Below are 27,081 nucleotides of genomic sequence, written 5' to 3' on the forward strand. Positions count from 1 at the left end.
CACCTCTACCAGTGGAAGAGGATTTCCATTTGAAGAATCATGCGGAGTGGGCAATCCCCCAGCTGAACACTTAGGACAAAGCACTGGCCCACGCACTGTACTGTTTTATTAACAGGTCCTAGGACCTTATTTGGTGCACATAATCCAAGAGTAACTTGTTCTCAAATCTTTATTCACTTCAAGCTAAGGCTTTTTTGTTTCCCCTTTTCACTGCTGCCATCTTTACCTTCCTGAACAGCTGAAGGCGCAAAGGTAGAAGTGCCGGCCAGCTGCTTGTGAGCTCTTCTGCAGCCCACTACAAAGAATGTGGGTGCAGTTATGCCCAAACTTCGCAGTTACCACTGCCAAGCCTCAGAGTTTCTCAGACATTTATCCACCCTTTCCCATTAAACTCCTGACGAGCATAGGAAAACACTGGTTTGCAGGATACTTACCGCATCCACGTGGTCAATCAAGCATAGGCATTGACCAGCACTGGGGGCGGGGGGGGGGGAACACTCCTCTAGAACAGGCAAGATCGGTTTCTCCCCCCATTAACAAGAGGGTTTATGAGCTGGCAATAACTGAGGCCTACGTGGTACAACACAGCAATGTTCACACCCACACTTAATGCACTTTATGAGCAGGCTGCAAAAAAAATAAATCACAAAAGGAAGAGGAAAAAACACAGAAGTCAAATAATTCTGATTTTATATTCAGTCTTTGCAAATCAAGGATGTCCTGGTTTTACTATCCATTCAAGGCAAACGTCTACACAAGCATGTCAAAAGCTGTAATTGAAAAACAGTAAACACGACAGTCTTGAAAATACGTTTAATGTCTAATCTTATACAAAAGTGACGGCATTTTCAAAAAAATATCAAATCCTGTATTTATAGCTTCTCACTATCATACAGCAATATTTGTTTCCTCTAAAGAAAATACAGCAGCAGGTGATAATCTATACTTTAAAGATGTGATTGCTTATATTTCATATTGTAAACAAATGCAGTATGTCGATCTCAAAGCACAAGTCAAAACAAACTTCTCAGCAAGTTAACTCAAGTGATGCATAGAAATGTACAAATTCCATTGCAAAAGCTTCAGGCCAGAAGTTGCTCACACTTGACATAACATGTGATAAAGTTACTACACGGTATATAGTGACAACTGGAGTTTTTACACAATAGATTAACAGGTATACCCTTTTCACTGCTATGCAAAGAACTTTGCTCACAAAAACAAAGGGGTTATGAAACGGTTTTCATGACCTCAAGAAATACGAATATACATTGAAAAACATCCCATATATACTGAATTTTAGCCTAAATGTTCCAGTAATAAATCCTGTCTACCTCAGGAAGAACCTAGAAGTCTAGTTACTTTCACAAATCCCCTTTCCGAAAGTCAGTACTTGCTACATTTGCTTAATCCTTTCCTACCTCTTCCCATTCCCTGCACAGACACGTGACAAGTGCAATTTTAAAAGGGAGTGCTGCCACCATCACCCATTCGTTTGGAGTAACTGTTTTTTCACTACATCGATTTATCACCTAAGGCTGGAGGTATCAAAAAAAAAAAGCACTTGAGCAAATGTAGGCAGTGTTCTACCGTGTTTATTTTTAATCAGTCTTGCCAAGATCAAAGCCAAGCCTGTTGTTTGGGAGGCAAAGGGGGCTTATTTAAGGTTAATAAAGCCTTGCTCTTTTGGTTCCAATTCCTAGGGTTACAGACGCTAGGTTTTAAGCTGAAATGTTAAGCGTTTTGGTTCAGTTCCAGTAGTGTCTCCCTAAAATAATTTACAAATACATGTACCTTTGCTATTAATTTTCATGACAGTTTAAAACAGCCACGGCTGACTGCTTCCCTCTGCAAAAAAATATTGCAGAACTTTGCCGTAAAGGCTAAGACAACTAACAAGCATCACCACCAGGTCACCCCACTTGTTTTTAAGAAGTCCATCCTATGCATGCAGGAAGCCATGATAAGGTATGGGAAGAGAATTAACTTGCTTTCACAGTTCCACGACACAAAGACTCCCTAATGAGCTACCATGTTAAGCAAAATATGTTCCTAATTCTACCTACAGAGGCTAAGTTAGGATCTCCCCAGCTGGGGAGAAAACAAACCATCCATGGTCAAATCTAGGCTATGAAGTACCACGAAGATTCCCAGAGCTCCTCACTGACACGTGGCTGCGCCTTGGTAACGCTACACTCGCGTTGCAGTGAACCCCCAGCATGCTCTTTGCACGGATATGGCAAGAATATAAAAACTTACTGCAGCGCCCCTCGAGAGGAGGGGCAGCTACACAGCAGTGCACAGGCTTCTAGACATTCAATCACTCCCAGATTACGCTTACCCAGTGAGGTATGCAGACACCGAGCTGAGAACAGAGGACTTTTCTCCATTACCACGTTCAGTGGAGCCCCCCAGGAGACCTGCTCGTTCCCAGCTGTGGCAATAAGTATGGCACAAAGGATCTTTGTAGCTGACACAACTAAATGCCAAGCCAAAAACTGCCAGGAAGGGAATTGCCAGACTGGTTTTTTGATCCTTTAAGCTCAAGTTGAGTGTCCAGGGACTCTGAAAACATCTGCTGGGTTTACACAACCCGGCAGGCAAATTTTAAATGACTAGAACCCGGGTTAGAAACGGGGAAGTACCTAAGTGGGAATCGATTTCTCTTTACATCGACCAAGCCAAACTTCCAACCACCACAGAATGAGAATTGGCAAGATGATGTCCTCATTTGCATGCACGAAACTCACATTGGTTGATTCAAAGTTAACTGCACATCCAGGTTATTTCGCTTGCACATAAATGCCTGTTTGTGAACATGAACAGTGTGCTGACAAGCCAGACCAAGTATTTCAAATGCGGATCTTCTCTCCCGTAGTCCCGGACTGAGCAATTGTTTTGAGTATATACAAAATGCTGAGAAAGCCTTCAAGTTCACACGCTCTGTCTCTTTAGTTTGAATTACTGTAGCATGTTCAAAAATCAGATTTCTTGACAAAAATCTTGAAATACTCTTTATTGACATTTTAGAATAACCTGAAAATTGACAAGATATGACTATCCATCCATTCAATAACCAGCACAAGTCTGGCAACAAGACTTAAAGCGTTCATGGAAATTTAGGAATTTTTAAGTCCTTGGGCCTGATTCTTTACAATCCTTACTTGGCAACTCCCATTTTTCCCAGGAGTATTTGCCAAAGTAAGAACCACGCATTTATTGTTATTTCTGCTCTTTGACACTCGTTTTGTTAAACCAAACAGTTACGCTAGCATATGAGCAAGTTAAACTTATGCAAATTGCTCCTTCATACCTCAAATGCACATACAAGAGGCAAGTATTCTTCATAGCCCCAAACATTACTGAAACAAAAACTGTAAAAATCTCTGTAAGTAGTGGATGAAGGTGGAAAGCTACAGTACTTTGTTGCCCAGAATGTATTCAACGGTAAGGCTGCAAGAGACAATAAGTCATCATCAATAGAGGGTTTTCACAAAGCAGTTAATCCACAATTACAATCATTTGGTTTTTAAACTAAGAATGTATCTTTACAATTTGTTATTCCCTAGCTATGTGCCCTAGAAGTGATCTCTCTAGAACACAGACTAGTACATTTTCTATTTCCGAAAATTATTACAAGCCTTCTCCACAATATTTTGTCTTTTAGAGAAGGCTTTCCAAGTAGTGGAAGACCGCTACAGCGTAGTGCTTAGACACACCCCAACTTGATATAATTTGACCATTCTGGCGTATATAGTTAAGCATTTAAGAAGAAAACTGGCTGTTATTCCTCTGACTACACAGAGGAGACAGGCACGCTCCAAGTCCTTACCTGCATTAATAGGTCTTATGCTACTGCATTTCCATGCTTAAAAGTTTACAGGTTTACGTAATTCAAGCCAAAAAAAAATTAAATACTCACATGGGGACCACCAGGCATTGACGGAGCACCAGCAGGACCAGATGGCACTTGAAAAGGATTAGGGGGCGTAGGATATAGTCCTGGAGCCGGGTATGATCCTGTGGGTGGAGGAAACGGACCTGGCGGTGAAGGTCCCCACGTTCCGGGCGGGACCGTACCCCATGGTACTGTTGGCGCAGCCCCTGGAGTCTGGGTAGGAGCAGAATATGGCCCTGGGGGTGGATATGGCATGCTAGGTGCAGGATACTGCCCTCCCATTGTTGGTCCCCATGCTCCAGAGGGCATGGATCCCCAGGGCCCAACAGGAGCCGGAGGTGCAGCTGGCTCTGTTGGACCACCGTAAGGTCTTGGAAGCTCTGGAAAGGGCATGCTTGGTGGAGGATACTGCCCTGGTGGGACAGGACCTGGCACAGTTGGGGGCGGATATGGACCTCCGGGAGGAGGGCAAGAGGGTCCGGTAGGAGGAGGAGGAAATGGAGCAGGCGGTCCAGGGGGCATTGAAGGATACATTCCTGTTGGCGGAGGTCCGAAGGGCACGCTGGAAGCGGACGTGTTTGGCGGCAGTCCGGCTGGCCCCGCAGGGGGAGCGCTCGGGTTGTTCCAGGGGTTCGACGCTGGCCAGCCCTGCGGCGGCTGACCAGGCTGCTGGCCGGGCTTCGTGCTGCTCACTTTGGAGGTTTTAGCAGGCGACTGATCTGGTAAAGCATCTGCCAACTAAGAGATAAAGCGTTAGTGAGGGTGCAAAGCGCCTACCGGGCGCGTCAGTTGCACACGTTCACCCGCTATGCACGTGTTTGGGTTGCCAAAGCGGGAGAAAAGAGCTACTTGGTGCTGCAGAGGTGGCTGCGTTCCCTTCTGCGCAGCTTCTGCCATTGAAGGAGAAGGAAGGGCATTCTGACATGCCACAGCTCTAGAGCCACAGATAAAAGGTAAGCTGCCACACGCAGCAATAAGCAATTCCAGGACAAACCCAAAAAAGACTTTCCTAAGGTTCCATTATTGCTATTCTGACACCATTAAAATACAGCTCCTTTGTTAGGACCACAGCAGAGGAGACGAGGCCCGCAGCAGATTTATACACATAAAATTCACAGATTGTTACATCTGCTAAAGAGGAAAGCACTATTACTGCAATAGCAGGAAAATAAGCTCAGCTGTAAGCTCTCCTTCTTGGAGAAGTGTCTTAACTTTTAGAATGAAATAAAAACTGGCAGATCTTCAGGAAGGAGAAAACATTACTTACCGAAAAATCATCAGTTCCAGACATTTTGCTGAAAAGTAAGGTAATACAAAGTGAAATTTCTTGAAAATAAAGTACACCAAGCAAGAGTTCCTACGAAATTCCACATTTGTCTCATTCAAACTGTAACAGATGTCCAATGGCAGCGCTTCTCAGCAACAGCTCTATCTCAGTGACTCGGGTCCACACAGACACCAGCTACAGGTCTCATGAAAAACCAAAACTTCAGCCTCCGCCTGTCTCAGCTCAAAATGGGACCGACGCAAAGTAAAAGGGCCACAATGCCAAGAAAAAAAATATTGAATCCGTACATTCGTTCTACAATACCAACCAGGCAGCCTACCCAGCGATGCCTGTGACGTGTTCCTGGTATTTTCTAAACTGGGACTCCGAAGCTCTGGCAGGCTGCCTGCAGGTGAAGTCAATGCCCCTAAAATTAACCGTGATGACACCCCCATTCAGACCTTATTTTCGGAAGCAGAAGAGCTATCTATGGATTTGAGACACACTAAAGATAGTAGATGCGTCTATTTACTTCCACTGCCTGCAGCGAGCCAGCCTCAGCGGAACGTAGAGGCAGCGAAGGCGTTGTTAGTGTGTGCCTGATTGCTAACCTCTCAGCACTTGGGAAGCGTCGAAAATAGAGACCAAGGAGTTGTGTGCTATCATGAAGGCACCAACTTCACCTCGAGCCTTCCAACGCTTCACCGTGACGAAAACCGACCGACTCTGCTGATCTTTATTAGCCATAGCAAAAGGCAGCCGTCACAAATCCAATGTCACGTTCGGTTCGACTGACAGGTACCGACTAGAGGCGAAGAAATCTTAAAAGGATGACCAAGAGCAGGTGGAACTGCAACCAGAAGGTCTATGGGGAGGGTGTGGAACCAGGAACATAAGCGGAGAAGGCAAAATACAGACTCACAGGGTTGTTTAGGTTGGAAAAGACCTCCAAGATCATCATGACCAGCCGTTAACCTAGCGGTGCTGAGTCTACCACTAATCCCTAAGCGCCACAACCACGTCTTCTGAATACCTCCCGGGGTGGTGAGTCAGCCGCTTCCCCGGGCAGCCCGTTCCAGGGCTGCACAATTACTCCTGCCTAGCTGAATCCATAAAAAAACAATTCTTGTGAATAGGTTAGAGATGGTGAAAACCTGACTTTTACCACTGACCCATCTCAGGGGCTGAGGTCTGTACAGACAGCCCCTGGCGAACGGGTTTATAAATTCCCACTAAATTTCAAATGATGTAATGCAAATCTTGTGCATATAACTAGGGTCTTCCCTACAACTGTATTTATTTATTTATTTACAATCTAGAGAATATTCTAATCTTAGGACAGCAGTGGCCTGAACAAGGGGCCATTTTCTCCACATTGCTTTCATCTTCAACAGCAACTAAAAGGGAAGAAGGACAACAGGCACAACAGCCCAACTCTTCAGCTATTCTAAGCCCAGACTTACTGAGCTCAGACTTCCTAAGTTACAGGCAGCTTCTATGGAATAAAACTCAAAACATCGCTTCCACAAACCCGTTTAGCTTTCTCCTTGTACTTGCAACATCTTTTGAGGAGAAACTCCATCTGGCTGCTGTGTGTTACACAAAGAGGCGCCTCCCTTTTCTGTCCTAAAGCCGGATCCTCCCAGTTTCAGGTGATGCTCCTTCAGTCTTGTATCTTCAGAAGGCGTTAAGTCCATTCTCACCCACCCTGCCCATGCTGCTCATTATTCTGTACATTTCTCCCCATTTTCTTTTAGTTGCTCCTTCTCCGGGAAGAGATGTAGTTCATTTCCCTGACCCCTCGTGCAGCACCCACTCCATCTCTTTGATTATTCTCACTGCTTCTCTTTGAGGTTTCTCCGATTCTTTTTTTATCCTCGGAGATGAATGTCAAGAAAGAACCGCACAGAATTCAAAGTGTGGGAGCAGCACTGATTTATACAGCTCCATAATTATGTTCGGGTTTGTCCTCTATTTCCTTTCTAATACTTCTTAACACTTGATCTGCTTTTTGTTCGCTGCTCAGCTGACTTCTGCAGCACTGCTTCATTCTTCAGCGGTGAGGGTCAGCCCATCGTTTTATATTTGAATAAATACAATGCAGCCGTCGACTCTGAATCATATCACATTTCTCTACGCTGAATTACATCTGCCATTTTATTACCTAAGCCTCACTTTCTTGAACGCCTTCCTATCAACAAGATTCCGTTCATCTCATTCCCCAAGTTATTTGTGATCATACCACACAACCAAACCCCTGTGGAAACGGTGAAATCCCCAGGTTATACCTAGGAACTTCGATAAACCTTTTAAGAAATGCGCATTTACTTCCAGTCACTGCCCTGGTGGAAGCCAGTGGCTGCCTGCAGGAAAACAAAGGCTCGTTAAGGCTCTAACACCGGCTTACAACAGCAATAGCTCCCTCCCTTACGTACAAATACCTGTATCTTTGTATTTAATCGGTTCAGATCAGCAGCCATTTGTTTCGAGTTGAGGAACCAACTGAAAAATCACCAGGAAAATGTGCTCTGCTCCTTTCACGAGCTCAGCTGCTTGAGGCACCCACCAGAAGAAGCCCCTTTCTCTTCAACAGACACCACTCGTGTTAAAAATGTTGCCGTGGTTCGTTACAAGAACTAGCAAACGAACAGAAAGTGATCCTCGCTTTTCAGTGGCACTGTAGCTCCATTTGCCTAGACACGAAGCTATTTGATATAGCCCACAAAATACAGAAAAATCAGTAATCTGGAGCCAAGTACAAAAATAACTTTTTTAACAAAGATGTGCGCGTACTTGTATTCATATGCAAAAGAGCTGGTTAACGGAAAGCAGCACCAGGACGGGCCAAGAGAACCGTCCTTTTTGAGGCAGAGGAGATGGGATGGGTAAATCCAACTGAAAAACATACAAGAGACTGCAAATAGCCCGCAGAGAAAGTCAGGGCACGTGCTGCCAGGGAGAGGAGGAGGAGCTGAGGGAACAGACCGAGGGGGTAACTCAGAAGAAGATCCCGTGACAGAAGTGACAGTCCGTAGGAAATGAAGCCAAAGTGGCGGATGGCTACAGCAGAAAGAGGCCTGCCCACAAAACACCAGCCGTCCCCAATATTTATCAGCTGCTAATCCCAAAATATTTCTGGGCCATGAAAATTAAGGAAACAATTCTGCTGCATGACTGTTCGGAACGAACCTGCCGCTAAGCGCAGCCCGTAACGAGGCTGCGTGGCTCTCTTCCTTTGGCAGGCAGGCTAGAGCAACATTTGTTGGCAACATTTGGCACGACGGGGCCCGTGCCAAGCATGTCAAGGATCCTTCTGCAGACAGCCCGGCCTACTCCGGGGACATTTTTTAAACATCTGTTTAATCTGCGTGCCGCCACCTTCATTTAATAAGGAATTGCTCCTGTTGGACCCCTTCAGGCACCACACGAGCCGATCTGTGCTTCAATCCACAATCCATATTCTGGTTAGGTTGCACAGCTCCCAGTTGCAATCCCAGCCTCGCAGAGAGAGCAGGTTTATTTGCGGCACTGCCCGAGGCATTCCCGTGCTCACAAACGATGAGAAATCAGACGCTGTTGGGTAGAGGACCTCCAGCGTGGTCCCTTTCAGAGCTCCCGTGGGCTCACGATTGTCAGAAAAAAAATGCTGATACATTTCGTTGCCTAGATTTTCAGAGCTGGCGGGGTTAGCAAACGGACTTTCGTTTTCTCTTGAAGCTTTCCTGGAAGAGCACCACACAAGCACCGGTGTGCGCAGAGAACGCCAGGGCTTGTAGCAGATACTTTTATATCACTATCCTGGCGCATTTGAACTCCATTTCAAATTATTCTTTCCCGGGGCTGTGGGGAAGAAGGAGCGAATAGAAGGAGGGCTCGAGGAGTTGAAGTAATTTGGCAGGGCGCGGAAGGACTACAGAACTGGCAGCGTTAAAGCTGAAGCCCTGCTTGCGTCCACTGCGCTGAGAAAGAGGATTTCCTTTGTTTCTGAAGGCCGCCGCCCCTGCAAACATCCTCTGCCTTCCAGAGGCACAGAGCCTGCCAGCAGCACCCCGAGAGCACACATGGCCACAAGCGGGAAGCTGAAGCGAGATGACCAACGTCTCCAGGCAGTGAGGGGAAAAAAAAAAAGCAAAGAGGCACAGGATCTCTCTCATCCTTTACCCTGGAGAGTGAAAGGAAGCATGGCAAGGAGGACTTCCACTGCACCTACACAGGAACTATACAGAGAAGACGCCTTCAGCCCAGGGCCCGAGGCCTCTGGGGCACGCAGGAGCTCCCGGAGGAATTAACCACCAGCAGGCGAGACGAGGGAGTCTGTTGGGCTCTAGGCTGCAAAACGGTTGAGAAGTGCCCCTAACGCAGCCCCAGCGGGCTAATTCCACCACCAGCATCCAGGACTGACTGAAATACGCGGTGGTTTTCAGAGAGGTCTGTGAAAACCCCGCTCCTGGAAGCGCGATGCTCCGCGCGGCGCACTAAATCCTTCGGCTTCCACAACAGAACGGCGCCGCGATGTTTTAGCGGCTATAAATCCTCCCCGCTCGCATCCAGCCCAACCGAAGCCGAGGGATGCAGAAGCATTTTTTCCCATGCTCTCGCCCTCCCTGGCTTTTCTCCACCGCTGGTCCCCAGTGGCCCCCACCAGAGCTGTCCAAAACCCTTTTTCCTCCTCTTGCTAAGTCTCTTCCAAGCTTTCCCAATTTTACAACCGCATGGCATTTTCCGAAGGCTCGCTGTGACAGATTTAGTTCCCGTCTCCAAGATCATCTTTCAAACACAGAAAAAAAAAAAGCCTCCTGGATGCAACAGGCTCGGCTGCATTTCCACTGGGTGGCACGGCTCCGCCAGCGACGAGGCTCTTTTGTCACCGTAACATGACTAATGCCTCCAGCACAACCCCATCCCCAACGAGATCGCTGCCCACATAAGCCTAACCACCCGACACAGCGACACAGATAAAATGGAAGGGGCCAAATCTTTGACAGCTTCTGAATGTTTTCGGAAATATGCAAATTTCTGCAGCTTCTACCTTCAGGCGTTAAGAATCAGCATTTTATAGCTGTCCTTTCCCGTCTTTAAGGCCTCTTCGGAAGCACTTGCGTACCGTGCGACTCTTTGCTCTGCCCTACAGGGTTTATTTGGGGGATAAACGTAATTCACGAACAGACTGAAGAGAAAAAACAACAGTTAGTTGTTAGCAGCTCCTCTAGATGTGGTGATTTCTGCTTCTTCCACGTCTGCTTTGACGGAAGAGGGCAGAAGGCGGATTTTTAGTTTTCAGATTTCCAAAACAGATTTAGTCAAGAACAACGACGACGCGTGCTGGCACACGCTCTAAGCCACCGACTGCCAGAGAAAGCAATTCTCCAGAAGAGGCCCCCTCAGCTGCCGGGACCCGTGCACCACACGGCCGTAAGGAACTGGAATCCGGTCCCGTTTGCCACCCGTGATGGACCGCTCACTTTCCCAGCTGCCTCCCCACCAAGACACGACCTGATCGCTTCTGACAGCCGCTACCCCACAGACGGCCCTGAAAGCAGCAAACACGCATCGCTTCTCGGGGGGCTGCGCGCCTGCCAGCTGTGGGAGGAGGCCAGCCGAGAACTGCCACAGACGACTCCTGTCCGCACCTCCCTGCCCCAGGCACCTTGCAGATGTTAGTCCAGCGGCTCACAGGAGCTACAACAGATCTTCCACAGCTGCCTCTGAACTTCCTTCGGAGCCATGCAGCCCATCTACATCACATAATCCTTGTGATTCCAGAAGGATGTTTCATTCATTTCTAGCCTTACTAGCTTCCCGTTATCAATTCTTCGGAAGGCTTCCTGAATGACCTGTAAAGGCTATTTAAGGAACACCTGAACCCTCCTCCTATCAACACAATTTACCCACAAAATATCACCATTTTGGTTGGATGAGACAGGCTGACCCTAACTATCAAGCATCCTCCTCAACTGCACTGCTTTTAAAGCAACATCAGACCCGCGTGTCACGTTCCAGTGACAGACAAAGCCACACGCCTTTCTGCTCCGTTACAGAGTGTTTTTTTTTTCTCCAGGTAACTGCTTTTTGGGATACAACCTCACTCCACAGCTGGCACCTTTGGCTTCCTGACTTGGCACTGCTAAGACATGCTGGAATGAACTTCAGTTCCAAAAGTATCTAAGGTGCTTTATAGGACTGGCTTGACATTTAGCATTCATTTGTGCATCACTCACTGGTCTAGGGGAGTGAGCCTTCAGGGCGTGCCATTTTTGTTTTGACTGAAAAGGAAGCACTCTTGTTTCTTACACCTACTGACAAGAAGGCTGAACAAACACCCCCAGGTCATCACCGTTTCCTGAGGCATCCACCTCACAACAAGCTCTCTCTCCCAGCGGAGACCTGCCAGATGAATAGCTCCCTCTCCAGGAAACGTGCTGGTCGATACTGCCGGGCGCTGGCTCTCCCATCGAGTCACTGAGTCACCCCCTTAAAAAACAGCAACACCCGCGAAAATTCACTTCTCGCAACGGAATACCGACTCCGAGACTTTCTTTAAGGAGAAGCGTTTGACACAAAGGGCTATTTACGAACCACGCACGCCCATTTACGAACCGCGAACCAAACCCCAGCCCCCCCCCCGCACACCGCCCCTGACCGACCCCCCCCACCCCGCCGCGCAGCCCGAGGCAGGGCCCGGCACCACCAGCCCCACCTCGCCCCGGGGCCCGGGCCCCGACGGGTCAGAGCCGGGGGCTGTCCCGAGCCCGCCCCCCCCATCCCGGTACCTGCCGGCGGGGCGCGGCGCGGCGCAGGCCGGAGCGGAGCGGAGGCAGCAGGCGGCGGCCCCGCAGCACCACCGCCACCCCCTCACGCCCAGGCGGAAGCGGAAACTGCGTCACGCGCCCCCGCCTCCCGGAAGAGCCTCGCGCTCGGCCACGCCCTCCTTTATGCCCTCGCGCCCCCTCCCGCCCTGCGCGCGCGCGGCCACGCCCCCTCACGCGCCCCTCCCCCTTCCCTTTCCCCCCCTCTTCCCGCCTTTTCGCACCGCCCCGCGGTCACGTGACGCCTTCCCGCCGCTCTCCTGACAGGAGGCGCCCAACGGCCGCCGCCCCTGAGGGCGAGGAGCCCCCACACGGCTCCCCCCCGGCCCGCCCGCTGCCCTCCGGCCGTGTTTGGGCTCTGCACAAAATGGCCCTTCCACAAAATGGCCCGTTTCCACGTTTCGTGCCCGCCCGATGCTCCCCGGCACGCCCAGAGGCGCTGCGGGTTGTCTCCGAGCGCTACCTTTGCCCGCATGCCTCACGCCCTCGTGGTTAAGGGCTGCTAAATATAATGTGGAGTTTTCCTGCCCTGCCCCTCCGAGCTATGACACTAATCCGGCAAGCGTTTGCATACAGGGATAACTCCGTTAAATTAAGTGGAGTCTTGGGCCCACATTGCTGTTCATGTCCCATCCACTCCCCTTGCCCACGTGCATCTATTTGCACTCCTCAAGGTCATTATTCGGCCGTTTCTGGAGTGACTGGGAAAAAGGAGCAGGAACTGTGATGTATAAAGAGTAATTTATAACAGGAACGAGCCCCATTACAGTATTACAGGCATTACAGTAGCAGCAACAGGCGTAAAAATGCATTATTTTTAGTGATTTATTTGCATGATTTTTTACTATCTAACCCAAAAGGATATTCACCACAGAGGCAGTCCCACTATGACATGGTAACTCAGTTAATCAGCTCACTCAGAGTTTAATTAAACACTGGAAAATTTAGGCTGACTGCACACTCCTTTCACAATTGCCTTTCCAAGGATGGCAATCGCTGGGCGATCGTGTAGAAACGGCACTTCTGGCATGGCCTCGTGGGGAAAAATGAGCAAATAATAGCGAAATCCATCTTCCTGCGAGCTGTGTGCCGAGGTTCAGCGAACCCTCGCTTTTTCCGTGCTCAGAGGCCCTGTCATGGGCGGCTGCTGCCATGTCCGGGACTGCCAGCGGTGACAGCAGGAGTCCCTGGAGCATGCTGCTTCTTCCTGAGCAATCTGGTAGTTAGAAACCTTAATTAACGAGCACACATGGGGCCAACGATGGTTATGGTACCTTAAATATCAAACAGGGGCTGCGATAGCGCTTTCCATCAATAGCCTTACCAGCCAGCCTCGCCGACCTTGATGTCGGGCTCACCCGATGTACAATAAATGTGTCCCCCTTGCTGCAGAACAGAAAGGATGATGCACTTCTGTGCAAATATTTGCTTGTATACACAGCTTCCCGCTCCTTCAGGCAAATGTGGCTCTTCCTCTGCGTATGCTGAAGGTTGTGGAAAGAGCTGCAGATGCAACTTCACATAATTAGCGTGCGATTGATCCATCTTAGTGCCAGGAATAGCACTCGGGGGGCCTAACACCGAGCCCTGGCCACATCCTATTGGAAGACATTACTTTACACTCTAAATTATGCAATGGAAAAAAAAAAAAGGATGAAAATACAAATTGAGAGCTTGCATGCAGTTCTGAAGGAAGACAATGGAAGCTGTGCGAAAGAAATTTTGCTCCCAATTAGTAAGAGGCATTATTTTCCGTGCCTCCATTTTGGGACCTGCTATGGTGTTGTTTCAGTTACTCAGAGGGGCGGTTTCGTGTCACAGTGTGAAGGCAGCTCTTTATTACAGGTCCGCATTGCAGGACCTATTGACTCTACGTTGCCAGTGCAGACGACTTTGTTTTTCCTTTGGCATCGTATAAATATTTGGATTGGAAAGAACCTGTGACCTAGCCTCCTGTTCTAAACAGGGCTAGCTTCACACCTTGTCCAGTTGGGTTTTGAGTATCACCAAAGACGGAGATTGCACAACCCCTCTGGACATTCAGTCCTGTCCTTAAATACTGTCACAGTGAATACCACCATTATGCCTTGCGTCTAGTCAGGCTTCCCCTCACTGTGACTTGTGACCGTTGCTGCTTGTCCTTCTGCCACGTGCCTCTGAGAAGCACCCGCCTGCTCTGTGATCCCCCTGTTTGTACCTTGTTGACTGCTGTGAGATCCTTCCTTCCCTTTCTCCTAGCTAAATCCCAATTTCCTCAGCCTCTCTTCGCGTTACACACTCTAGCCCCCCAAACATATCAGCGAGCTCCCTCCTCCAGTGCGTCAACATTTTTTTTGTTGGCTTTCAAAGGCAAAATTGGGCCTGTCTGCTTTAGAGCAGTAGACAATACTTCAAGTACGTTTTTAATCCCGTTACAAGAAAAGTCATCCCGTTCATGAGTGCATTGATCTTAGTTTTGCTGGGAATGGAGCAGCAGAGACAGCAAGCATTTGGATCTCTCCTGTTGGACTCTCACTTATTTATCACTGGATTTCAGTTCGTAGCTTTCCAACAAGTCAGATTTAGTATTTCTCAGGGACAATAACAGAGATTTTGAAATGTGACAAACATCAGAGTCAGGAAATTTTATTGCACCCAGAGGGCACTGCATGCCACAGACAATAAATTCAGAGGAACAATAATAGTATCTTTCTTGTACCTCCTGCTTTTACATCAGCTAGTAAGAAGGAGGAAATCCGAGACATAGCAGAGGCATCCTTTTCTCTCCAACCAGAAAATGAAAGGATTTGTTTTTATTTGTCTAGTGAGATTAAAATTATGAAACGTAACATCAGTTTTAGTTAAGAAAATTGCCAGTCTTTGAAGAAGAGCGAGATATAAGATCTTGAGCTTCAGTCGCAGTGTTGGTTCTGGCTGGGTTGTGTCACTCTGCTTTTATATTCATGCTTCACTGTACACTGTGAACATTATGCGCTCCGAAGAATTAGCTGAGCCACCCTGAAGCTAGATTTTAAAGGATACCAGATGGTATGCTCAATGCATGTGGTAAGCTTTTATATGCTTTTCCCCTATGGCCAATCACCGACTGATAATTTATTTCAAAACCCTCATAAAATAAATCACTTTGAAAATGACGCTGTCTCTAGTTAATAAGTGCTCTTTCTCAAGGCAGAGGCTTGTTGCCATGAAGATAAAATCATAAAACTGGTTCAAAGTGCATTGGGATGGCAAATGCACCCTATTGAGAAGATGAGATAAACTGGATTGGACTGGAAAGGAAGCGCTGCTGCCTGCTTGTTGTGAAATTATGAGCAGGTGAACTGTCATTAAAGGCATTTTGACAGTCACTTAGGTTCTCACATGGGTGTTCTGTGACAAGGAGTGAATTTTTTGGGTACATTTTCTCTCCACAGTGGTGGATGTGTAGAGCCTTGATCGTGTGTCATGCTACCGCATGAGGTTGTTTTCGGATTTTAGAGCTAGTGATTATATCTGGCAGCAGCAGGGAGGGTTATCTTCACTTTTTCTCGTTCTTTATTGGATGGGAACTAGAAAATTCCTCACTGTGTGATGCCAGTGAAACCCACCTAACCATCTGTCCTCTCAGAGAGGCCCAGACCCCAAAGAGAACCACGGTTCCCTTTGCCTTCCTCGTGGACCCAAACCTTTGTCAGTCCCCTCTCTGTTCTCCCCTTCCCCCTTCCTCCCGTTGCCCGATTGCAGACTCAGGTTCCTGGTGTGGTGTCACAGTCCTCGGTCTCTCAATGAGTTTTGTGACATTTGCTGCTTGGCTTACAGCCACGGCTCCTACAGGCAGATGAAAATATGAAAGCACAGCCCTCCCGTCTCTGAAGCAGCACGTTCTCAAGTGCTCGCTACTGCGGAGACAAGCTGGAAAACTTTTTGTTTTAAAACTCGAAAGATCAGAAGGCAAATAAAAGGACCCCTCTCCTTCTTTTTGCTCTAATCTTGCAGTTGTAAATGAAGCTCTTTTTTTAGGAGAGGGGGGGAGAGGTGAGCGGCCACTGATCCGTGAAGGTTTTGCCTGGCAGCGAGGGCAGAGTCGATTTTTCCCTGGCCCAGATTCTCTCAGCGTTGTAGACGCAGGCACACACACACGCCTCTGGTGGAGAAGCTTGAGGAGAAGCACGGTGGCACAGACCAAAGCGCCAGCTGGCATCGAGCCCCGTGTGGCTGTGGGCAACCAGATACTTTGGAAAAGAAGAGAGAAAAGAAATAATCCTCCCCCCTGCCAAGCCTCCGAGCCCCCAGCAGTCGGCAGCCTGGGGGTCACATCTGCGTCGTCGTCTTCTGCGGCTGGAGACCGAGGGGAGGCAAGGCCAGCCCTATTTGAAGGAATAAGGTGCTGTAAGGTGTCTGCTGATTATCTCTGCGAGCCCCTGAGCAGCTCTGAGCAGGAAGAATGGGCTCAGCTTTTCACCACTGCCCTGTGACGCCGTTCATGGCCGTGTATTCGTGCCTCATTTTCTCTCTCTGTGCAGAGCACCTGGGACTTGCCTGTTCATGGAGAGGCGCTTCTGTGCTCAGGCACTTTCGGCCTGGCGTGCTGCACGTCCTCTGCAAACCCTCTGGGGGCCTTTGAGACCTCCGCTTTTGCACAGCCACTTAGGTACGCGTTCCTATATGTGAAATTAATTGCTCGCTACCACGCTGCTGCTCGTGTCTCTGCTCCAGATGTGTATCGATGGCATAGCCAGGCTGCCAAGGTCAACGATCCGGCTGATTGGTGCCAAAGAACCCATTTACAGTCAAATGGCTTGTAGGAATTCAGGGAATGATGCACGTAAGGATCATTTGGGCTCGTGGAGGATCTGTAAGCTAGCGATATGACAAAGGTGCTCCTGAAGGGCGTGGGATGAATTATTAACACGAGTGTTCAGTGTAAAATATCGCGTGGAGAGGGTTACATCCGGACCTGCCCCAGGGCTGTGTGGGCTAACCTTCCTTTTTGGCTTGCACAAGGTTTGGTAGAGAGGCTGGCTCCCGCGGACTCCTGCTTTACTCACGCGTATGGAAGTTCCTTTGTGTTTCTCAGCAGAAGCCGACCATGCGACCCAAATTCCTCTGGATGCAGACCAAGCTGATGCTCACCTGCTGACTTCAGTAGCTCTCCTAATCTCTCAGAGTGGGGATGTTTTCCCCCAGCATTGCTGCGATGAACCACGATGAATATTTACCGGGGCGGACGTTTACCAGGTGCGTGGTGTGGCTGCAGGAGTGTAGTTAGCACACAAAAGCACACATCTCATCCACCGCAACTGTAATATGCTAAAATCTCGTTGCATCAGCTAACAGTCATTTACTGCTCTGAGAAAACCCGTGGGAATAAAACCCATGTCATTCCTCCTCCTCCTTCTCTTGAGCTTTCGGGCCCTGATTCAGCAAATAGCTTCAGTGCCGCGCTGAACTGGTGCCTTTTAGTTGCTAATGCCATGCAAAAATGCCGTGAAAATAAAGCAGTTTGCATGACCACTGTTAAGAATTCACTTCCTTCTTTGGGCCTTATTTTCCATCAGCCTGCTGGGAGAGTACAGCCAGAAAACAGATTAGCCTGGGACAGGCTTCTTAACTAATAAATGTACCACAAATATGCTGCTTCCATGATATTTTAGGTCAAATGGGTTTATCAAGTCAATAGTCACCAGAGTATGAAGTATTCCTGTAAATAAATAAAAGTGACTTAAATATTTTTTATATCTGTCTGACAGAGCTCCTTTAAAGTGCAAATGTGGCTGGAATTAATGGAAGCCAGGATAATTTCAAGCAGGAGTCATTAAAAGGGAAAGAAAGCACAAACTTTTTAACTTTTTAACCTTGGGGTTCTTTCCAGTCACACCCCTAGCGATGATAACAAATGCAGAAAACTCCATGAAAATCTCTATTCTTCAGACTCTTGAGGCATTTAGCATAATGTTCACAGTTCCTCCTTTCTCCGATGAAAACAGGAAGAAATTATGCAGGGCAGTAGCTGTTTAAATACTAGAAAGTCTCCCCCGGGAGGATTACAGACATTTCAGTGATAAATTGGAAGTGAGATAACGGCAGGTTTGGAATGAGCCCGATCCACAGTTCGTTTAAGTCAAAGCTCCCTCGTTGATTTGGGGGCTTTTCACGTTAGCCTGGAAATGGGGAAGGATCCCCCTGCAGACGGCCCTGATGCTGGCTGAAGGTTGAGAATCCCCACGGTAAGCTCCTCTCCCCCCGCAAGGGGCGACTGCGTCCTAATTAATGAGCAGAAATACTCCTCACGTGCAGATGTTTGGAAAGAAAAGGAGCTGACTATTGCGAGAAAGTGCATTGCAAAACACGCTGGGCTCCACTGGAGCAGTATCACAGGCACCCGAGGATGGATTGCGGCGTTATTTCATGCTCCCCAGGGCCGTGCTGCAGGCAGCTGAGCAGAATCGGCACTCGCAGTCTGCTGCCCGGCCTGGCAGGAGCTCCTTCTCCTCCTTCTCCAGGAAATTCCCGGCCTTTGCTGCCCCATCCCGTGACTGCTGCCCCAGACGTGGGTAATGCCAGCGTTGCAGAGCCCCCTCCCTCCAGCACCTCCGCCGTATTCACTTGTTTTTCCCCGTTTTATGCTTAGGCTTGAAGTTCTTCAGGACGTGGAGCATCTCCTTGCTTATTTTTGAGCATCTCCAACAACGAGGTGTCGGCGCTGAGCTGCTGTTGGGACACAAATACCGAGGAGGAATAACACTTCCTCGGTAACGATTCAGCCCAGGGTCCAGGCCGGTTGGCGACCTGAGAAAACCAGTCCTGTCCTGGAGCGTGTCGCACTCCTCCCTCAGCCCTCCTCCTGCTAAACACATCCTGAGAAAACAACACGGTGTGCTGCCAAAATAGCAGAAAGAAGCAACTCCCCAAACAGGAGGCCTTCCCCCAGCCCCGCCGTGTGAACCGCAGGTCTCGTGAAGCAGCAGGAGGTAAAAACAAGCACTTTGCTGCTAGAAATTGCTTTTCTTGTAGGCAAAAATAAATACGGCACGCCTGCTAAAATGTATTTTCATAATGAAAAATAAACTGCCATTGGCGAATGAATCAAGTTCACGTTTTTGGCGGTGTACTCCCATTCATTCACTGAGCTGCAGTCAGTTCTTTGCGACGAATCTCCCCGCTGTTAGAAATCCAGAAACAGCGACACATTTCGATCGTAAAACCAGCATTTAGCGTCTCGTTCAGAACACCTTGCTAATATTTTCACCATTACTAATGTTTGTTTTGCTGTAGAGACAGGGAAAGTACATGCGGCTGAACCGGGCTGACAGACAGGGTGAAGCCCGAGGACCTGGTTCCTGGCAGCGACTGGCAGATGAAGTGAAAGAGCATTGGAAACGTGCGGTGGTGCTGCAGCCAAGACGAGCTGGAAAGAGGTGTACAGCTTCTTGCTCGACTTCTGCGCTCATCAGGTTAAGGTGGGGAAGCTACACTGAGGTGATCGCAGCCGCTACAACATTGACTTTAATTTGCTAATGCCCTGTGTTATCTGGGTGATAACAAATGCGCCTTTTTTTGCTCACAAAGCATTAGACAAATTCCTCTGGAATAATTTCTACCCTCATATGGCCAAGCATTTGACAACTAAGGTTCCAAAATGTGTTTTCTGGAGTGCTGTTAGATTACAGCCCATGGGTGAAAGTACTCAAGAACACATTTGGGGCGAAGGATGGGATGTGTAAGAGCTCGGTAAGCACCTGGGAACAGGTAACTCCAGTTCCCCACTTGCCTCTGTCTTCCCTTCAGGTCTTCTCCGTCCTTCCCCTTCTCTTCCTCCCTCAAAACTCCCGCCTGCCTGGCATCACAGCAGAGGAGCGCCTTGGAGAAAGCACTATTTATTTGTGCTTCTGCTGCTGAAGGAAGAAGAGCACCGAAGCGTTAAGTGCATCCCCTGGCTCCTGCAATAGAAAGGATCCTTTTGTTCCTTGGCTAGTCTTTTGTCTGGGCAGGAATCTGCCGCCCACTCGGGTGATTGCACCAGCGGAGCTTACCTGTGCTAGCAGCAGATCCCGTCAGAAGGGAATATCCAGCGGAAACCGAGCATTGCTCATGCAGCAGAAGGGCTGGCAAGGAAGGGATGAGAGCTGATTTTTTTTTTGGTCTTGCTTGGAGGAGAGGAGGACTGGGGAAGAGGCATTTGCTCAAACAGGGAGTGTGTCTCATTACTAAATGTGCGTGTCTTTAGGGAATCAACACCAGAAGATGTAAAAGTCAACGGGCAAGTCGCGCATCTGGCTGGCGTACCGAAACCCCCCCCGCTCCCACTCAGCGCCACCTTCAAGTTAAATATTCTCCTATTTCCCCTTCACATTTGCCCCCCGGTTTGGGCACAGGACCAAAACTACTCGTGTACAAGGCCGCTCGAGCCAGCAGCATTATACCAAGAGGTAATTTGGCTCTGAGCATGTAATAATGACAGGAGTTTAAGAATGACAGGATGTCCCACTCGCCAACCCGACGTTACATTGTGGCAGCCAGATCTCAGACATCTCCCAGCCTAGTGCCAGCGGATTTTTTTTGCTGAAAAGGTAGAGAAAAAAAAAAAAGCCTCCGGCTTGTCCTCAGCCTGCAGCTTGCCGGGTCAAAGGTGTCCTGAAAAGGGAGGAATTCCGGGGGCGGCTGAGGATCAGCCAGTGATGTTCCTTGCCAAAAACACGAGGGCGGTGATTTCCCACTCAACTGGGAAAGGTCTCTGTTGTGCCCTGGCACCGGCTCCTTTCCCTGGTTCAGCTGACAGCCCGAATTCCCCTTTCTTGCTGCAGTTCCCCACTCAGGTTACCCTTTGTGCTCCTACAGACCCCCTTCCCCTGGGCTGAAGGCACCCTTTGCTTATTTGAATCTTTAAATTCCTTGGGAGTAACACTGGGGTGCAGATAAAATAAAGTTTGTAGGGGAGAGCTGTACTTTTATAATCAAACATCCCCAAACCTGAAATTATCTCATTTTGCAACTGTGTTGGCGGAGAGAAACACTATGCCAAATTTAGTAGGGTTATTCCCTTCCCCTTGCCCCTCTCGCCCCCCACATATTTTTGAGACCCTTCCTCCTTCCCTAGGTTCAAGGACAACAAAGTTTTGGATGGCTCTGAACAAGTTGCTCGGCCATACACCCAGTGCTCAGCTTGATTTTTCTTGACCAAATTTGCTTGATCGATTCTTTTCAGGCGTTGGATATCAATTAAAAGAACACTACTCCTTTGTCTTGTGTGTTGCTCCCCTAAAAAATAATGAACTGTTTAATACACTAGAGGCAATTTCAAATTATCTGCCTTAATGAGGAAGGTTGCGACAGAAGATTTATTACCCTTTCTGATCTGCTAATGTATTTTCCCAACCATCCCAGCAGAACCGATCGCTGTATTTTCATTATACCCTCTATTTTCAGGGGTTCATTAGTTGGAGGCTAAAAATAACACCCAAGGTCTCAGTCTGAGAACTCATCCAATTTTTTTTTAATTGGAAATAAAATTTGATAAGACAACTTTCTAACCATAACAGCACCAAACACCAGGACCCTTACCGGGTGTTTTGTCCAAAGTGAAACTTCATGTGACTACATATAAAGACCTGACCTAGAAAAATACCATCACGGAACTGCTCCAAAGGACAAAACCCGGCCTTTTCTTTAAAAACAAAACAGAACAGAATGAAAATAATACACTTTCGCACAAGCAATGGATTGTAGTCTACTCCAACTGACATGCTTAGAGGAAAAAATTTGGCAATGAACCTGCTCATCTGCAACAAACTCAGGGGTGCTCTTAGCTAGTGGATGAAAATGAGACTATGATTATTATTATTTTTTTTTTCCCAAAGAATTAAAAAGAGAGAAAGGACAACAAGATGGAAGAGCTCCCAGAGAGCCAACAGGCCTCCTGCCCTGCGCTGGATTCAGACCTTGCTGAAGCTGCTGCTTCCCAGTGATGGCTTCGTGCCGGTGCGTGGCAGCACGTAACGAGCCCAGGGTTTTTCCTGCTGCATCATTTTGATAGATGGGTAACAGCAAGGCAGGGAGACAAACGGGTTTGGATTTTACAGGGCGTGCTCTTTGCAGAAAGGGAGAGAAATCCTCGCTCCACGGGGCAATTCGTGGTGCTCACGCTTCAGCCGCTTGCTCTGAATCTGCCTGTGCTGGGGGAGCAGGGGAGAGGCAAAGGCAAGGAGTTGCATTTGAAACGCTTGGTTCTGGTTCTTGTAAAGGCAGAGATGCCGCACAAGGGTAGGCATGCCTTTGGCCCTCTACAGCAGCCAGACTTCCCTAACGGGCTAATGAGCCTGCTACGGTTTTTAATTACGCTGTTATGTCGCAGCAACCGCAGGAGCTGTGTCGCCGATCCGGACGTCCCCACGACTGGTCCCGCGCACACCGCTCAAGGGATTCTCCCCAGCAATAAAACCCCTTCGGCATCCACGCCAGGGAATCCTTGGGGCGCTTGCTCGCCCCCCGAGACCTGCAGGGATCCCTGCAGGAAGGTGCTCGTCACGGCCAGCCCGCAGGGAGGCCGGGCCGAGGACGCGTTTTGGTCAGATAATGCAGCACGGCTACCCAGGGGGTTATCGAAATGGATGTAGGGAGCAGGGAAATTACTGCGACTCGCCTCAGCCCCGTGCTATAGATTTTGTCTGCATAAATTATATATTTACATTCAAAACTCTATTATTCATAGAGTTGAGTAAACAGGTATTGATTTTTACACTGCAGCACAGACGAGTATTTCTAAGGGCGCGGGGGCTGCTCTCGCATTCGTGGTAACCCTGACCTCACCCGTGCTTCCTGAGAGCAGGATTTAACATGGACGATCGAGTTTAAAAAAAATCAGCTAGCTGTCACTGCGCCGAAAGGAAATCAATGGGCTTTTCTTTCTGAATGGACAGCTTCTCCTCCCCCACCACGTCACGCGCGGCTCGTCCCACCACGGCAAATCCACGTTTTAGATGCGGAAGCAGGCAGATGCCGGCGGAGAGCGAGGCAAGGATGCACGAAGCGATCTCAGCTTGTCAGGCAACATCGGCTCTCCCACCATCGGGGAGGAGGCAGAAACAGCGGCTTTGTGAACACAGCACAAAGAGCAAGCTTCGTATAAAACCACGATCGCACTGCAGAGCTCAAGCAAACCATCCGAGAGAGCTCCTACGATCAGTGCATGAGCTCGTGCTGAGATTTCTCCACCGATTTCTCCACCAAATGTACAGTATTTCCATGCACAGTCAGGGGCGGCAGAAAAAAAATAATAATCCTTTAACTGCATTTTCCAGTACTACGTTACTTCAGAGGTTAACCGAAATCACTTACTTCATAGCTAACTTTGCTATATCGAATCAATGTACAAGTTCCTTATTGGATTTTTATTACAGGTAAAATTGACAGAGAAAATCACTAGGATATACTTAAAAATGGGAAGGAAATGTACGTTTACAATAAAAAGGTCTCTGAAGGTCTCTTGTTTCATAGGAAGGAAGCTGTCTTTATATTACATGAACTATAAAAAATGATTAAAACTGAAGAGAGACAGGAAGCTGATAATTTGATTTATCATCTTAATGGCTATGATTCATGAATAAATAATATAATGGTTTATGTCTCTCTTGTAAAAGAAGTAGAGAAGAGCAATTTGTCTAATAAATGACTTCAAAAATTACAGCTGAGTCTTGTTTGCCACATTTGTTCTATTTAAAAAGAATGAGCAAGTATCTTATTTCTTATTACTTACTAGGACATTTGTTGTATTATTTATAAGAGTCAAAAACCTTAACTAAAAGCCACTCATCTCTGACCACAGTCTCCCATTAGCTTTAAATTCAGGAAAGAGAAAGGGATTGATCACTAGATCAATAAATCTAACCTTAGAGCTGACTAAAAGCTTCCTTTAACCTCCTTCCTACAGCATCCTTTTTCAAAATTAAAGCATCCCCCTTTTTAATTATTTAAGAGCATGTCAATTTTACAGTAAGGCCATGTATGACTGCATCACACAAGGATTTCTTTTCCACATTGGAAACAGACCCGCATCTTTAAAAGAAAAGCGTTTAAATTAAGATTACTGGTTTTTTAAGCTCAATATGCTACTGAAGAAATACGTATCCTGTTCCAAATGTGCCCCAGATTTCCTCGTGACGACTGCTGAGAATAGGGGATGAAGAAGGAATTTATGCTCCCGGTTACAGGACAGACGAACCACCCAAATCCATCAATGAGTCTGGCAGAGCGAGGTCGCTCTGCATTGACGGCATTGCGCCTACACAGCTGCAGAAAGTCACTTCAGGCAAAAGCAAATGCCGGAGAACAGAATTAATGGAACGAGTGTTTGTCTTTAAACCGTCCCGTAAAAAGAGCTCGGGTATGTCCTTGGCCCACCGTGCCTCAAGAGCCTGACTTCCCTCCCCCTGATCAAAATCATGCATCAAAATCAGATCCTTTTTCTTACCAGCTCACACTGATGCAACGCTGTGTTTCTGCAGAACCACAAGGCAACGTAGCTGAGCCCTCAAAACATCAGAAACCATTTCACGGCCATGACTCCCGACGTAAAGCTAGCTGGGAGCCTCGAAACACCGGGGCTGTGGCCAGGGCCACTTCAGGAGTACGTCCTCGTCAGCCTCAAGCTCTAGTTTTTCTGCACATCTCCATACCTTTCTCTGTTCCATGGTTAATCTTTATCCTGAAGAACCTGAAAACTTTATCCCATAAGAACCTGGGGTGAGAAGATGGCAGTTCTTACCCTGTTTCTGGGGCTCTCTGAGGAAAGTCTAGAGGGCTTCAATACTGAACTTCAAGACTTGGTTGTTCTTGGAACATACTTCAGATAGCTAATGTCAGGAAGTATAAACTATTATTGGAGCGATCAGCACCGGTAAGACTGTTAGTGGTGACAGCAGGAAGAGAACCTCAGGATGACAAATCTTTGCGTATCATGAAACCAGTTATTTTCTACAAGGCTTATTCAAAAAAAAAAAAAAAAAAAAGAAGTACATGGACTTAAGCAAAATAGATTTTGAGTTCTCATGCTTCATAAAAACACGCGTGCTTTGGGAAATGTCTCCCTCACAGGCTGCACAAATATACGCAGTTCAGGCTGTCAGAAGATACCGAGGTCACGCAGGTATGACTTGGACAAACAAACAGGAAAAATGTAGGGTGAATTTCCACCAAAGCCCGCTGAGCGCTATTTTCTACATATGATTTCTCGAAATAGATGCAACTCACTGGCCCGTGGTCAACAGGCACTATTTTTATGCGCAGCACCTCCAGTCCCCAACCGCTACATTATATAGGTCTCCTAAAATTGGAGTGCTCGAGACAGTTTTGGGGTAAGCGATGCATCAGCAGCACTCGACTGCCGAAGCAATGTAGGCTGCGTATGGAACGACACTGAAATCACAGCCAGTCGTAGACCTCTAACCCAAAAAGGTTCTTTCATTTTGAGGGGACAAAATCTCTGCTGGCTTTGAAAGAGAGGGTGGCCTTTGCCAAGTTTCAAAACAGGTAAGGCTTTTGGTGAAAATCTAGATTTTGTGGACTTGCGGTAAATGTAATAGTGGCAATCTCCATCTAAAATTGAGCTTTTTGCCCTAACAGTTTCTGGAAGTTTTAATCAAGCAGCCTGCATCTATGAAGTTAGATTTCAAACCAATTGTTTCGTATCACAGCAGCATTTTGTATTGACATGCACAGAGAAGAAAAAAAAAAAAAAACACAGAACAAAGATGATCCCTGCTATTCATTCACTTTGTATGTGGAAAATAGCAGTGGTAGATAAAGAAGAAATAGATTTACTAATCCGAAGCTGTTCTCGACGGAACCCAGCTTATGCAAAAAGTAACGCCAGTTGAATGGAAGCAGCACAAGGAAAACATTACCTGAAGAAAAGGGTAATTTTTTGGACATCAGTCATACAATCATCATTTGCATACGGAGGAGGAAGAATCTCAGCTGGTATAAACTGTTATAAGTGCATCAATACAGCCACGCTGATTTATAGCAGCTGAGAGTCTGTCCTGCAGCGTATTCATCCATGTGCGATGCGATAGATTGATGTGTTTGCATTTTCTCCCTGGAGACTTTGGTTCGAAACCTATTTAAAACACAGTGAAAACAAACTGGCTGGTCTCTAAGCAGATGTCCCTGGAAATCTGCTTACATCACGGCGCCAGCAGATCAGGGGAAAGGGTACTCTCGCTCAGGGGCGAGCAGGACTCTGCTGGAGTCGCACGGCAAACTTCCTCGGTAGCTCCTGAGTTCCGGGATGGATTGGATTCACAAATTCACAGGGTGCTGTACAAGGTGAAATTAAGATATTCAAAGAGAAATGCTGCTTATGCTGCTGTAGCACTTAGTCTGCGATACGGGAGGGAGACTGCACGGCACGCTCCCACTCTTAGCCTGCACACGTATGTAACCTCACGCATCCGGGTAATTGCGAATTTTCGATAAGACCTCCGGCACGCACGCATAAAGTTAGACATCTGTAATTCCGCCCGCTTTGGGTCCCGGTTTCAAAGGCATTTCAAGAGGATACAAACGCTCCCTGTGATCAAAGGGGAAGAAAACAGTACGGCTGCTGTCGCTATTAGGTGATCTGCCAGCACGTGCGAGCGAAGGCACCAGAACCACAGGCTGCTCCTCGCGGAGCCACGTACCCGAGGCCAGCCTGGAAAATGCTCCAGTTTCTTGCCTGGACCTAGAGCCCCTGAGTCTCCTTGGGATCTTACCAATAATTCAGCAGCAGATCTGACCGTCCATGCAACGTTCAGCAGTGCTTTTAGGAGCATTATCGTGGTTTTCCCGTATACGGGATTTGGCAGCGGGCCATTTGGCCCAAATGCTACAGGTTGCAAGAAAAATGTGCACGCTTTTTTTTCCAGCTGTACTTAACAACTAAATAACCCCTCCTACTAACAACGTGAGAAAGCTATTCGTCACCTAAGGATCAAACAAGTAGGCTGAGATAGTTTAATATGCATAAATTGTACAAGATTAAGGAAATATCTGCCTTCCCACCCTCCCACCCTATGCTTCATCAATGCAGAACAGCAGCCCCTATAGTGAAAACTGGCTATTTCCCATAATGAAACAGTAACAGAGAAACAGTT

At 47.7% G+C, this 27,081-nt stretch overlaps 1 protein-coding gene and 1 long non-coding RNA gene across 3 annotated transcripts; both read right to left on the reverse strand.

Moving 5' to 3' along the window:
• Window positions 1-798: 798 nt before the first annotated feature.
• Window positions 799-12,066, reverse strand: MAPK1IP1L (mitogen-activated protein kinase 1 interacting protein 1 like). 2 transcript variants are annotated; one of them, XM_080593824.1, is made up of 4 exons: window positions 11,936-12,066; window positions 5,166-5,193; window positions 3,923-4,636; window positions 799-3,453 (listed from the first exon to the last, which is right to left on the reverse strand). In XM_080593824.1, the coding sequence occupies exons 2-4, from the start codon at window positions 5,187-5,189 to the stop codon at window positions 3,442-3,444; spliced, it is 750 nt and encodes a 249-aa protein (XP_080449950.1). In that variant the 5' UTR covers window positions 5,190-5,193; window positions 11,936-12,066; the 3' UTR covers window positions 799-3,441. The 2 variants fall into 2 exon arrangements, with proteins under 2 accessions (XP_080449950.1, XP_080449951.1); XM_080593825.1 differs by having other exon boundaries at window positions 11,940-12,058.
• Window positions 12,067-14,580: 2,514 nt separating this feature from the next.
• On the reverse strand, window positions 14,581-26,992 carry LOC308195898. The gene is made up of 2 exons (XR_013951909.1): window positions 19,984-26,992; window positions 14,581-19,890 (listed from the first exon to the last, which is right to left on the reverse strand). It is a non-coding gene; the product is annotated as an uncharacterized lncRNA (long non-coding RNA).
• Between the last annotated feature and the right edge of the window lie 89 nt (window positions 26,993-27,081).

The sequence above is a fragment of the Anser brachyrhynchus genome (genome assembly GCF_964034855.1).
Source record: "Anser brachyrhynchus genome assembly, chromosome: 5".
In the NCBI taxonomy this organism is placed as follows: Eukaryota; Metazoa; Chordata; class Aves; order Anseriformes; family Anatidae; genus Anser; species Anser brachyrhynchus.

Coding starts and splice junctions, on each gene's coding strand:
- MAPK1IP1L (XM_080593824.1), bottom strand. CDS start 5,189: ATGTCTGGAACTGATGATTTTTCG. Junction 4,637..5,165: donor CTGGAACTGATGATTTTTCG/GTAAGTAATGTT, acceptor TTTATCTCTTAG/TTGGCAGATGCTTTACCAGA.